Genomic DNA, 12,970 nt, shown 5'->3' on the forward strand with positions numbered 1-12,970 from the left:
AACACGGTGACTGTGCTAGATAGAACTAAGTTTGAATCTTGGGTTTACAATTTCTTCCTATCTGTATGAACTTGGATAAGTCATTTCAGTCCTTAGTTTTCTCATCAGAAACAAAGGGGATTAATAATACTTACTTGGCAAGACAGATACGAAGATTAGAAATATCATATTTTAAGTGTGGAATGGGAACTAGTATGCAAGGTTATTCATAGTATTATCTCTGTTCCTTTTTATACAAAACTTCTTGAAAGAGTTGTCACTAGTTGTGGTCATTACTTCCTTAACTCAGATCACTTCTCCACCTACAACTCTTTTCCACAGTCATCTCATCCAGTTCCATGCTTTTAAATAACACATGCATGCTGAGAACTCCCACATGCAGGTCTCCAGCCCTGACTTCTTTCCTGCATACCAGATTCATAATTCCATCTAGCTCGGTGACATCTCCATTTGAAGGCCTCATAAGCATTTAGCAAGTCAAAATTCATTTTTTTCTTTCTTTCTTTTTAAGTAAGTTCTATGCTTAACATGGGGCTTGAACTCATGACCCTGAGATCACAAGTCACATGCTCTGACTGAGCCAGCCAGATGTCTCAACTCAAAACTAATTTTGAGGGGCACCTGGGTGGCTCAGTTGGTTAAGTGTCCGACTCTTGATTTCAGTTCAGGACATCATCTCACAGTTCGTGGAATCAAGCCCTGCGTTGGGTACCACACTGACAGTGCAGAGCCTGCTTGGGATTCTTTCTCTCCCTCTCTCTCTGCCCATCTCTCTGTCTCTCTCAGAATAAATAAACTTAAAAAGTTTTAAAAACAAACAAATTTTGAGGGGCACCCGGCTGGCTCAGTTGGAAAAGAATGTAACTCCCGATCTTAGGGTCACGAGCTCAAGCCCCACAATGGGCATGGAGCCTAACTGAAAAAAAAAAAAAAAAAAAAAAAGCAGGGGTGCCTGAGTGACTCAGTTGGTTAAGCATCTGACTTTGACTCAGGTCATACTCTCACAGTTCGTGAGTTCAAGCCCCGTATCAGGCTCTGTGCTGACAGCTCAGAGCCTGGAGCCTGCCACAGACTCTGTCCCCTTCTCTCCCTGTCCCTCCCCCACACTCACTTGCTTGCTCTCTCTCTCTCTCTCTCTCTCTCTCAAAATAAACATTTAAAAACAAAAACAAAAACTTGATGTCCTCTCCCACTGATCTTCATCTCAGGAAATGGTATCATCATTCATGGCTCAGGCCAAAAATGTATGAGTCGTCCTGGATTTCTTTCTTTCTCTTTTACCCTATATCCAATCCATCAGCAAGACCTGTCAGTTCCACATTCAAAATATATCCCCGATATGATTACTTCTTGCCAGATCTACCACTATTCACCCTAATCCATGCCACCATAATCTCTTGTCTGGATCAATTCCTTCAGAAGTCTCCCAAATGATTTCTTGCTCCATACAGTCTGTTCTCCATATAGCAACCAAAGTGATCTTTTAAAAATCTAAAATATATAAATATATAAAAAATTATAAAGAGGGGCACCTGGGTGGCTCAGGCAGTTAAGCATCTGTCTTCAGCTCAGGTCATGACCTCACAGTTTGTAGGTTCAAGCTCTGCATCAAGCTCTGGGCTGACAGCTCAAAGCCTGGAGCCTGCTTCTGTGTCTCCCTCTTTTTGCCCCTCCCCTGCTTGCACACTGTCTCTCTCTCTCTCTCTCAAAAATAAACATCAAAAAAATTTATATTTGTAAATTGTATATTTGTAAATTTATATATGTAAATAAATAAATAAATCTGGTGCACCTGGGTGGCTCAGTCAGTTAAGTGTGTGACTTTTTTTTTTAATTTTTTTTAACGTTTATTTATTTTTGAGAGAGAGAGAGACAGAGAGAGAAAGGCAGAGTGTGAGCAGGGGAGGGGCACAAAGCGAGGGAGACACAGAATCCAAAGCAGGCTCCAGGCTCCGAGCTGTCAGCACAGAGCGCAACACGGGACTTCAACCCACAAAGCGTGAGATCATGACCTGAGCCAAACTCGGATGCTTAACCGACTGAGCCACCAAGGTGCCCCAAGTGTGTGACTCTTGATCTTACTTCAGGTCTTGATCTCAAGGTTGTGAGTCAAGCCCCATGTTGGGCTCTGCGCTGGGCATGAAGCCTACTTAAAAAATAAAAAATAGGGGCGCCTGGGTGGCTCAGTCGGTTAAGCGTCCAGCTTTTGATCTCAACTTAGGTTATCTCACAGTTTGTGGAATCCAGTCCTGGGTAGAGCTCTGTGCTGACATTGTGGAGCCTACTTGGGTCTCTCTCTCTTCCTCTCTCTGTCCCTCCCCTGTTCCCATTCTCTCTCCCTCTCTCTCAAAATAATTAAATAAACATTAAAAAATACTAATAAAAATTTAAGAATATAAATCTTATTACATCACTCTCCTGCTCAAAATCAGTATGATGGCTTAGCATCACCTTAAAATAAAACCAAAGTTCTAACAAAGCTTATCTAAACTTTGCTCCCTATTCCTCTCCAGCCTCATCACCTATCACTTTTGTATCTTATTCCACTGTGGTGGAATCAGAGCTTCTATAATGCTTTAAACATATCAGGCCTATTGCAACTTCGAAGTCTTTGTCCCTTCTGCCTAGAGTGTTCCTTCTCCCAGCTCGTAACATGAGACCTTCCTTGACCACCCTATCTAAAAGAGTCATCCCTGCTTTCTATATTACTTGCCTTTTTTTTTTACACTCCAAGCACATAAAGTTTTACTGTAAAGTTTAAGTGTATTTATATAATGTATGAATTATAAAGGCACAATAAGATAATAATAAGACACAACTAACAACTTTAAGATCTCACTGACACACAAGGTTATGAGATATCATTATGACCCCCCTCTCTTTTAAGTAAACTCTACCCCCAATGTAGGGCTCAAACCCAAGACCCCGAGATTAAGAGTCACATGCTCCACCCCCTGAGCCAGCCAGGTGCCCCATCATCATGACCCTTTTGTATCAGATGATTAGAACATCCTTTTACATTATGCACAGCAGCAAGAACCCTATGGGTATTCAGAAACAGCTATTAAGTGAACACAATAGTTCTGGAAACCTTAAACTAATAGAAGATGAGACTTGTCTAAAACCAGATAGATTTTTCCCAATTTTTAGACTGACTCACACTCTCCCTCTCTCTCTCTTTCCCATATATATATATATATATATATATATATATATATATATATATATATAATAGAGAGCATGCTTTCTGGCACCATTTATACAGGCAAAAATTACCTATGGAAAAAGCATGACCAGACTTGAGTTCAAAACCTCATTATGAACTATGGACAAACAACCTTTATGAGCCTTAGTTTCCTAATCTGTAAAATTAGGATCATAATGCCTATATGCCAGTGTTTTCATGAGGCTAACAAGGTCTACAGTTGTTAACATTTAATAAAATGATCACTACTGCTAGAATTGGTGTACTTACCTGTTACCTGGAAGGGAGCCTGAATGAGCCGCTGCTGAACTCCCCTGAGTAGCTCCTCTATTTCCTTCTGTATATTGCAGACAACCTCTTCCATCAGTCCTACATCAGCTATTCCTTTCCAGAACATCAAAGTATCCTCTGACACAAGAGGGATAAGACAGAGGGTAAACAAGGGATGCTACATACACCTAGGCACATGTCTACAAGTTAAACTCGAAATTACTTCAATTTGAAATAATTTCTTGTTGGGCCATTTCTCGGAAAAGGGAAGAAGCTTTTAGGGTACCGGCTGCCTCCTTGAGTTGGCACCCAGTTATTTGGCCTCTTTGGCAACATAGGGACTTGAGATAATTGTCTCAATTTGTCATGGCTCTGGCTATAGGGGGCAGGTATCTTCCTCTAATAAAGATATTACATTAAACAAATATTAAATATTATTTACTTAAATAATTTAAAATTAAATAGTCTTTAATATCTTAAAAGTTAAACAATAAAGATATTAAATTAAAGATATACAGTTAAGCCTTGTACAAGTCGGTTTGAACTGTGAGCGTTCACTCATATACGGATTTTTTTTAATAATACAGTACAAGTGACGTAAATTTATTTTTCTTATGATTTTCTTAATAACATTTTCTTTTCTCTATCTTACTTTATTGTAAGACTATAGTATATAATACATATAACATATGCTAATTGACTATGTTTTCAGTAAGGCTTGTAAAGTTTTGGGGGGAGGGGTCAAAATTTACACACAGATTTTCAACTGCACAGGGGGTTGGTGCCCCTAACTGCCACGTTGCTCAAAGGTCAACTATACTCCCTCTAGTACTATACTTGCAAAAATAAAATGAGATAGCTGAATAGGGGGGATTATAAGCTCCCTGAGGGCAGAGGCTATGCCTTTTCATCTATGTTGGCAACAGTGTCAACTGAAAATAGGCAGCAATAAATACTGTTTAAGTGAATTAACGAATGGAGGATGATGTGAAACATCTCGTGGTCCCCTGTAAGTGAATCATCATTAATCATCATCCTCTATACCACCTGCTACCTAATTTTTTCTTCTAACATCTTGCTACTTGGTTTATCTAAGAAACGTTCCAAAGTTGGAGGCTGACAGGATGAAAAGCATTGGACTACAGAGTCAAACAGCTGAATTCAGCTCTGACACTACTGGTGGTGTGACAGGTCTCAGGCAAGCTGCTGAACCCTTCTGAATCTCAATTTCTTCCTATGTAAAATGTGACTGTGCAGGGCTGTTGTTGCATGCATTAAAATACAATGTTTGCAGCTATAATTAGTATTAATATGCATAAGAAAAACCAGCAAAAGTAATTAAGAGGCCTTCTGTGTCCATAATCATAATGGTGAGAAGGGGCACAAAACCCTGCAAGATATCTCAGCCTCGTAGTAAAGTACCTGAAATTTCCTCTGAGTCTTTCTTCACACCCTCCTCTGTAGCCATGGTGACAGCAGCAGTGAGAGCTGAGTTCCATTCCAGCCCTGCCTCTTCCATGCTCTCTTCCGAGATGGCAATCTGTGTGATGCTACCTAAAAGCAGTCCATTAGAGGTAAAGTCAGTGAATTTCATGAAAAAGTTATAGCTATCCTTTATCTCATATAGCTAAAAAAAAAAAAAAAAAACAAAACCTGTTATTTTAACATTCTGGCCTTTTGCCTGTAGGTCCATATATTAAAAACTAGAATTGTAAGCAAGGATGAATATTGGATATTTTTCTTTAATGTTTATTTATTTTTGAGAGAGAGGGAGAGAATGTGTGCACATGTGCAAGCAGGGGAGGGGCTGAGAGAGAGAAAGACAGAGTATCTGAAACAGGCTCTGCGCTAAGAGCAGAGAGTCTGATGCGGGGCTCAAACTCATGAACCCGTGAGACCATGACCTGAGCCAAAGTCAGACACTTAAAACAACTGAGCCATCCAGGCGCCCCAAATGCTGAATTTTCTAAAGAAAACCTGCCTTGCAAAAGAGAATGCTTTCTTCTTACTCTGAATAGAAAGTGAAAGATAACTTACAAAATCACAAAAGAGCAATTTGCTCCCTGAGCAGGTATGTTTTTGAAAGACTGAAAGAGCACGATTGCCAGGCTGTCTCCCCCAGACTTAGTGAGGATAAGAAGAATCTAAAATGATTTAAGAGAAAAGTATGGTGCTTAGCCAAGAGCCCTACTACAAGCATGTTTGATACTAACCATCTAGAATATCAAAAGTTGCTGTCGTTTATTTATCAGGCTATATAAGAGAAAGCAAGAGAAATGAGACCAAAACAAATCAGAGAAGAAGAGATCCATGAATACCAGATTCACAGATAAAAATAAATTTTGCTATTAATATTGTATAACATTTTATTTTTTAATGTTTATTTTCGAGAGAGAGTGGGGGAGGGGGAGAGAGACAGAGAGAGAGACAAAGAATTCGAAGCAGGCTCTGTGCTGACAGCAGAGAACCCAACGTGGGGCTTGAAATCATGAACTGTGAAATCATGACCTGAGCCTAAGTCAGAGGCTGAGTTAACCGACTGAGCCACCCAGGTGCCCCTATTATTTATTTATTTATTTATTTATTTATTTATTTATTTAACATTTACTTATTTTTGAGAGACAGCATGAGCAGGGGAGGGGAGCAGGGGAGGGGCAAAGAGAGGGGGAGACACAGAATCTGAAGCAGGCTCCAGGCTCTGAGCTGTCACACAGAGCCCAGCGTGGGGCTCGAACTCACAAAGCGCAAGATCATGACCTGAGCCGAAGTCGGACACTTAACCAACTGAGCCACCCAGGCACCCCTTATTTTTTTATTTTTTATTTTTTTAAGCAATCTCTCCACCCAACATGGGGCTCAAACTCACAACCCCAAGATCAGGAGTTGCATGCTCTACCAACTGAGCCAGCCAGGCACCCTCATATATTAGGATTTTAAACAAAGACAATTGAGAAAAATCAAACTGATCCAGGTAGATATATAGACAAGTATGGACTCCCCATGCTAGAGGGTATCAATAATGAAGCAAAAAAGTAATATTGATATGGACAATCAAAACTAAAGGAATTTTTGCCAAATAAAAAGGAAGTAAATAATTTCATCGTTTTTACTTTCCAAGTGGAAGAATCACATGACCAAAAATTCAAACAGCTAGACATTTTATACTTTCCTAAAGGGAACTTAAGTTCCAAAAGATTTGGCTTCTACTCACCCAGTGGTTACTCACAGAATATTAGAGCTGACCACAAGAAACCTTGAGAGGTCATTTTTTAAAAATGTACTTCCCTTATATCCATTAGTGTCCTTGTGACTCTGTGAAACACATATGTAAGTCTTCTGGAAGCAGCTGAGACAGTCCAAGAATCTTAGCTGTGCTAAGTCTTCAGATGGACTAACTGAATCCTTTTTTTTCCCCTAAATTTGTTTGTTTGTTTAAGTAATCTCTACACCCAGCGTGGGGCTCGAACTCATGACCCTGAGATTAAGAGTTACGCACTCTTCCAACTGAGCCAGCCAGGTGCCCTGGGACTAACTGAATCCCTAATAATTATCTCACATGAGTCCATCTTCTCTGGAGATAGAGAGCTCTAATCCCAAGGTCAGTGATACCAAAGTTAAGTGTATGCCCATCCTGCCTCATTTGTGAGGAAGCCTCAACATGATTATCTGGATCCCTTCCAGGCAGAGCTCTTTGATCCTTGTATCAGAGTCTTTAGAGTCCAGTCCAGCCAACCATACATTACCTTTGATACATCTCAGCTCAACAGTTGAAAACCATTCACTATTTTAATCCACCTTCCTGCCTTGACCACTAGTAGAGCAAAGGATTTTCAAAACAATCTAATTTCAAAGATCCGCCAAGTGGCACCAAAGTGAAACCACTGAATAAGCATAATAACCACTGAACCATCTTTTTAATGTTCACCATGCATTATAGGAAAGAAACACGGAAGGAGGTCTGGCCAACAGGAATCATCTAGGAGAAAACAGATCTATTTCTAAAGCATGGAAGTGTACCCAAGATTAGCATACTTTACAGGGACAACAATGCTCATGAGAATTGAAATTAGGAAACTTACAAAAGAGAAATAAGGGGAAAGTGTTACTAAAAAACACAGTGGGTTTTCAGGTGGTTTCCTACCCCCTACCATCGGCCGAAGTGGGTGTCTGCACCACACTTGTCTGCTGTCCTGGCACCGGAGCTCTTGCACTGCTGATAAGAAGATCAAATTTGGTGCTTCTGCAGGTATTGGAGCAAACCTTGTCATGTTGGTAAAAATCAATCTGTCCGGAGTCCATCATTTTCCTGTGTAAAGGGAGACAAGAAGTATCAGTTCAGCCTGCACTTCATCTAGATGGAACTAGGCCTCTGGGACAAAGAGAGACAAAGTTGCTGAGTCTACTCTATAGATTAGCATTAAGTCATTAGGTTGCAAAAATTCTAATTGGGATTATAATTTTCATTGGTCCCACCCACATTACTAGTCTGCTCATTATGAGTATTCTCTCATTTCCCGTTATCACCAAGCTTTAGGTCCACACCCCTGACAACAGCTGAGTTTCCCCATAGAATCTCATTGAAACCAAACCCAAAAGGGAAAAGACTAGTTCATATCCCAGCACAACTGAGAATGCTACAGGGGAATAAGAATTTTGTGATGAGATTCTGATGTATTAGTATTCCTAGACCACCAAGATCTGTTGCCACTTTTAGAGACATAAAACTTCAGCAATTTCTTTCCTTAAAAAAAAAGGTAGCAACTCTCCTATAAACACAGAGCAAAGATGGATAGCAACTCTCCTATAATACAGAGCAAAGTTGATTATACTAAACCCTACTATAAATCGCCCTTATAACTGGATTCACAAGAGATTGTTATTATAGGCTATGAACAAACCCATGGGGTATTTTAATTATAGTATACTCTATGTTATAACATGACTTGGCTTTCACTAAAGATCTTTCAAGCATTCTAATTCCTTTTTACATTTGGGGAAAGTTGGCATGTGCTTGTTTTTTTGGGCAAAAAAGAACCGGCCAAGAACAACAAAAATAAAAGTTAAAAGTATTCCTTCCCAATTTCCTTCAACCACTGATTTCTGCATACAAATCATCTGTAATGAAAATTTTTTTAATGTGTCTCTATTAAAATAATATTTGAAGAAAAAAATTAACATTTTTCTGTGGAAAATACAGAAAACTATAAAGAAAACAACTGCCATTTAAAGAATCCGACAACACAGAGATAACTAACATTTTGGCATATTATCTTCTACTAAAGTTTACATACATAGGTGTCTAGGTTTTTTTGTTTTTGTTTTTATTGACAGAGAGAGTAAGCATGCATGTGAGCAGGGAAAGGGTAGAGAGGGAGAGAGAGAACCTCAAGCAGTCTCCACACTGTCAGCGGGGAGCCCCACCTGGGGCTTGATCCCATGAACTGAGATCATGACCTGAGCCGAAATCAAGAGTCAGACGTTTGACCGACTGAGCGTCCCCATACATGTTTTTTAACACAACTAAAATCACATTAATTGTGATTAAACACACATGTGTCATCACATTGTTTAATTAATTGTGTGTGTGTGTAGACACACACATACACACACACACACTTTTTTAAGTAATCTCTACACCCAGTGTGGGGCTTGAACTCACAACCCTGAGATCAAGAGTCACAGGTTCCACTGACTGAGCCAGCCAGGTGCCCCCAATGTTATGTTTTGTTGTCTTTCTTTCATTACATCATAAGCAGTTTTCCATGTAAAAACTCTTCAGAAATATTTTAATGACCCAAGGGCACCTGGGTCAGTGGAGTATGCAACTCTTGATCTTGGGGGTTGTGAGCTGGAGCCCCAGGTTGGGTGAGGAGATTACTTAAAAGTAAAATCTTAATTAAGAGGTGCCTGGGGGGTGCCTAGGTGGCTCAGTCGGTTAAACATCTGACTTTGGCTCAGGTCATGATCTCACAGTTTGTGGGTTCAAGCCCCACGTCAGGCTCTGTGTTGACAGCTTGGAGCCTGGAGCCTGCTTTGGAGTCTGTGTCTCCCTCTCTCTCTCTGCTCCTCCCCCACTAATGCTCTCTCTCTCTCTCTCAAAAATAAATAAATATTAACAAAAAAAAAATTAAGAGGTGCCTGGGTGGCTCAGTTGGTTGAGTGGCAGACTCTTGATTTTGGCTCATGGGGATGGAGCCCCGCACTGGGTTCTGCACTGAGCACAGAGCCTACTTGGGATTCTCTCTACCTCTGCCCCTTCCCCCACCCCAACTTGCTCACTCGCTCTCAAAAAAAAAAAAAAAAAATTAGGGGCACCTGGGTGGCTCAGTTGGTTAAGCGTCCAACTTTGGCTCAAGTCATAATCTCACAGTTCATGAGTTCAAGCCGCACATCAGGCTCTGTGCTGACAGCTCAGAACCTGGAGCCTACTTTGGATTCTGTGTCTCCCTCTCTCTCTGCCCCTCCCCTGCTTGAACTCTGTCTCTCTCTCAAAAATAAAGGTTAAAAAATTTTTTTTAATTAAATTAAATTAAAAAATAAATAAAATTTTGGGGCACCTGGATGGCTCAGTTGGTTAAGTGCCTGACTTCAGCTCAGGCCATGATTTCATGCTTCGTGAGTTCAAGTCCCACATTGGGCTCTACGCCGACAGTGCAAAACCTGCTTGGGATTCTCTTTCTCCCTTTCCCTCTGCCCCTCCCCCACTCACTCTCTCAAAATAAATAATAAACTTAAAAATAAACAAATAAATAAAATAAAATCTTTTAAAAAATGACCTCAGGGTGCCTGGGTGGCTCAGTTGGTTAAGCGACTGACTTTGGCTCAAGTCATGATCTCGCAGTTCATGGGTTCGAGCCCTGCATCGGGCTCTGTGCTGACAAATCAGAGCCTGGAACCTGCTTCAGATTCTGAGTCTCCCTCTCTCTCTCTCTGCCCCTCCCCCACTCGTGTTCTCAGAAATGAACATTAAAAAAAATTTTTTTTAATTACCTCATTTTTTAATGACATCATATCTCATAGTATATACTCATATATATTTAGATGAGCCACAAGTTTACTTTAGATATACCTTGAATATATATTAAAGCAGACTATAATTTTCAACATAATAAATAATGTTGCAATGAACTTTTTTTTTTTTAATATTTTTGACCTTTATTTATTTTTAGTGACAGAGAGAGACAGAGCATGAGCAGGAGAGGGGCAGACAGAAGGAGACACAGAATCCAAAGCAGGCTCCAGGCTCTGAGCTGTCAGCACAGAGCCCAATGCAGGGCTCGAACCCACAAAGTGTGAGATAGGACCTGAGCTGAAGTCGGATGCTCAACCAACTGAGTCACCCATGGGCCCCTGCAATGAACATTTTTATGCCTGAATCTCTACAAGCACTATAGATTTTTCTTAGGACAGATTCCTTAAAAAATTAAAGACAGGGGCACCTGGATGGCTCAGTCAGTTGAGTGGCGCCTGGATGGCTCCGTCAGTTGAGTGACCAACTTCAGCTCAGGTCATGATCTCATGGTTCATGAGTTCAAGCTCCGCATTGGGCTCTCTGCTTGTCAGCATAGAGCCCACCCCACTTTGCTTTGGATCCTCTGTCTGTCACACTATCTGCCCCTCCTCCACTCAAGCTCTCTCTCTCAAAAATAAGTAAACATTAATTAAAAAAAAAAAATTAAAGATAAAGAGTAAGATGTTCTCAAAGCTGTTGATACATGTTCTGTGGGGCACTTTCCATTCTTGACCACAATTTAAAATTTTCTATCAGTAAGTGAGTGCTCAAGAATTACCAAATAATGTTAATCTTCACGGGGGGGTGGGGGGATTACAATAATAAATTTGCTGTATAAAGAGATGGGGGTGATGGTATTACACATCCTTTTTTTGTTTTTTACTTTTTTTAAATGTTTACTTATTTATTTTGAGAGAGGGAGGAGAGACAGAGAGCACGCACACGGGGGAGGGGCAGAGAGTAAAGGAGAGAATCCCAAGCAGGCTCCATGCTGTCAGCACAGAGCCCAACGAGGGGCTCAAACTCATGAACTGTGAGATCATGACCTGAGCCAAGATCAAGAGTCCGATGCTTAACTGACTGAGCCACCCAGGTGCTCCTAATTTTATTTTAATGTTTATTTATTTATTTTGAGAGAGAGAAAGAGCCTGAATGGGGGAGAGGTAGAGAGAGATGGAGAGAGATTTCAGAAATCTCAAGCAGGCTCTGTGCTGTCAGTGCAGAGCCCAATGTGGGGCTTGAGCTCACCAACCATGAGATCCTGATCTGAGCTCAAATCAAGAGTCAGACACTCAAGTGACTCAGCCACACAGTGCCCATTTTTTAAAAATAAGGCTTCATGCCCAGCATGGAGCCCAACATGGGGAGTGAACTCACACACTAAGATCAAGACCTGAGCAGAGATCAAGAATCGGACACTTAACTGACTGGGCCATCCCGGCATCTCAAGGGCATTACACAGTCTAAAGTTTATTTCTGTGGTTCAATGATGGCAAAGATTGCATTCACTAAGCATGACTGTTACTTATCAACAGCACCCTCCATTTTACCATATTATCCCAGAACTTGTCAGCCTATACTTTTCCTTGGTCATCATGCTTCCTCAGCACCAGGCTTAGCTCTGCCTGCCCTTGGTGATCTCAAGTAGGACTGTCATCTACTCCCAAACTTCTCTGTCCAGAAAGGATCCTAACATCCTGACATTAGAAAAAATTTGCCTTAAATGCTGGGAAGAATTAATTTAATTCAATCTTCTTTTTCTTACAGGGATTTTAAGAACAAGCTGGGGTGCCTGGGTGGCTTAGTCGATTGAGCATCCAACTGTTGGTTTCAGTTCAGGTCATTATCTCATGGTTCATGGGTTCAAGCCCCATATCAGGCTTTGTGCTGACAGTGCGGAACCTGCTTAGGATTCTCTCTCTCTCTTTTGCTCTCTGCCCCTCCCCTGCTTGTACTCTCTCTGTTTCAAAATACATAAATAAACTTAAAAAAAAAATGAAGAACAAACTGATGAAAGTCAATACATGGGTTGCTCAAGCCAATTCTTCAGAGGGAATAAAAATTTCAAACTGAAGAGAAAATATGGAATTATCTATATTCTACCATAATTAAGTGCCCCAAAGTCAGTTGAAAGGTATGTGCTAATTTTTTTAAATTTTTTAATTTTTTAAAGTAATCTAGTAAATTGAAAAAACAAACAAACAAACAAACAAACAAAAAGTAATCTCTGTACTCAACGTGAAGCTCTGAGATCAAGAGGTGCACACTCTTCTGACTGAGCCTGCCAGGCACCCTGGTATGTGCTTGTTAAAAGCTCACCTGAGCATGATTCCACCCAGACGAATGGCTCTCTTCCAGTCCTTTAGGGTAGACTTGCCAGCCAGATGAACAAAATGCTTGGGGCTGATCAACTGATCATTGAACTAAAGGAAAAGGAAAAAATCCAAAATAAATCAAGGTCAACTGACGCAGGCCAAGAAGGA

At 40.6% G+C, this 12,970-nt stretch overlaps 1 protein-coding gene across 5 annotated transcripts in view; it reads right to left on the reverse strand.

Annotated features, from left to right (window-relative positions):
- Positions 1-12,970, reverse strand: part of GMEB1 (glucocorticoid modulatory element binding protein 1) — a 41,420-nt gene that overhangs the window by 10,966 nt on the left and 17,484 nt on the right. For all 5 annotated transcript variants that reach the window (XM_047083494.1, XM_047083493.1, XM_047083495.1 and 2 more), the window contains 4 exons: positions 12,807-12,910; positions 7,624-7,781; positions 4,898-5,029; positions 3,476-3,613 (listed from right to left, as the gene is read on the reverse strand). In XM_047083494.1, coding sequence (XP_046939450.1) covers positions 3,476-3,613; positions 4,898-5,029; positions 7,624-7,781; positions 12,807-12,910 — 532 coding nt within the window. The remainder of the gene's footprint in view (positions 1-3,475; positions 3,614-4,897; positions 5,030-7,623; positions 7,782-12,806; positions 12,911-12,970) is intronic.

This window comes from Lynx rufus, unplaced genomic scaffold (assembly GCF_022079265.1).
Source record: "Lynx rufus isolate CCGP_SWC_20201006 ecotype Redwood Valley unplaced genomic scaffold, mLynRuf1.p SCAF_2, whole genome shotgun sequence".
Lineage (NCBI taxonomy): Eukaryota > Metazoa > Chordata > Mammalia > Carnivora > Felidae > Lynx > Lynx rufus.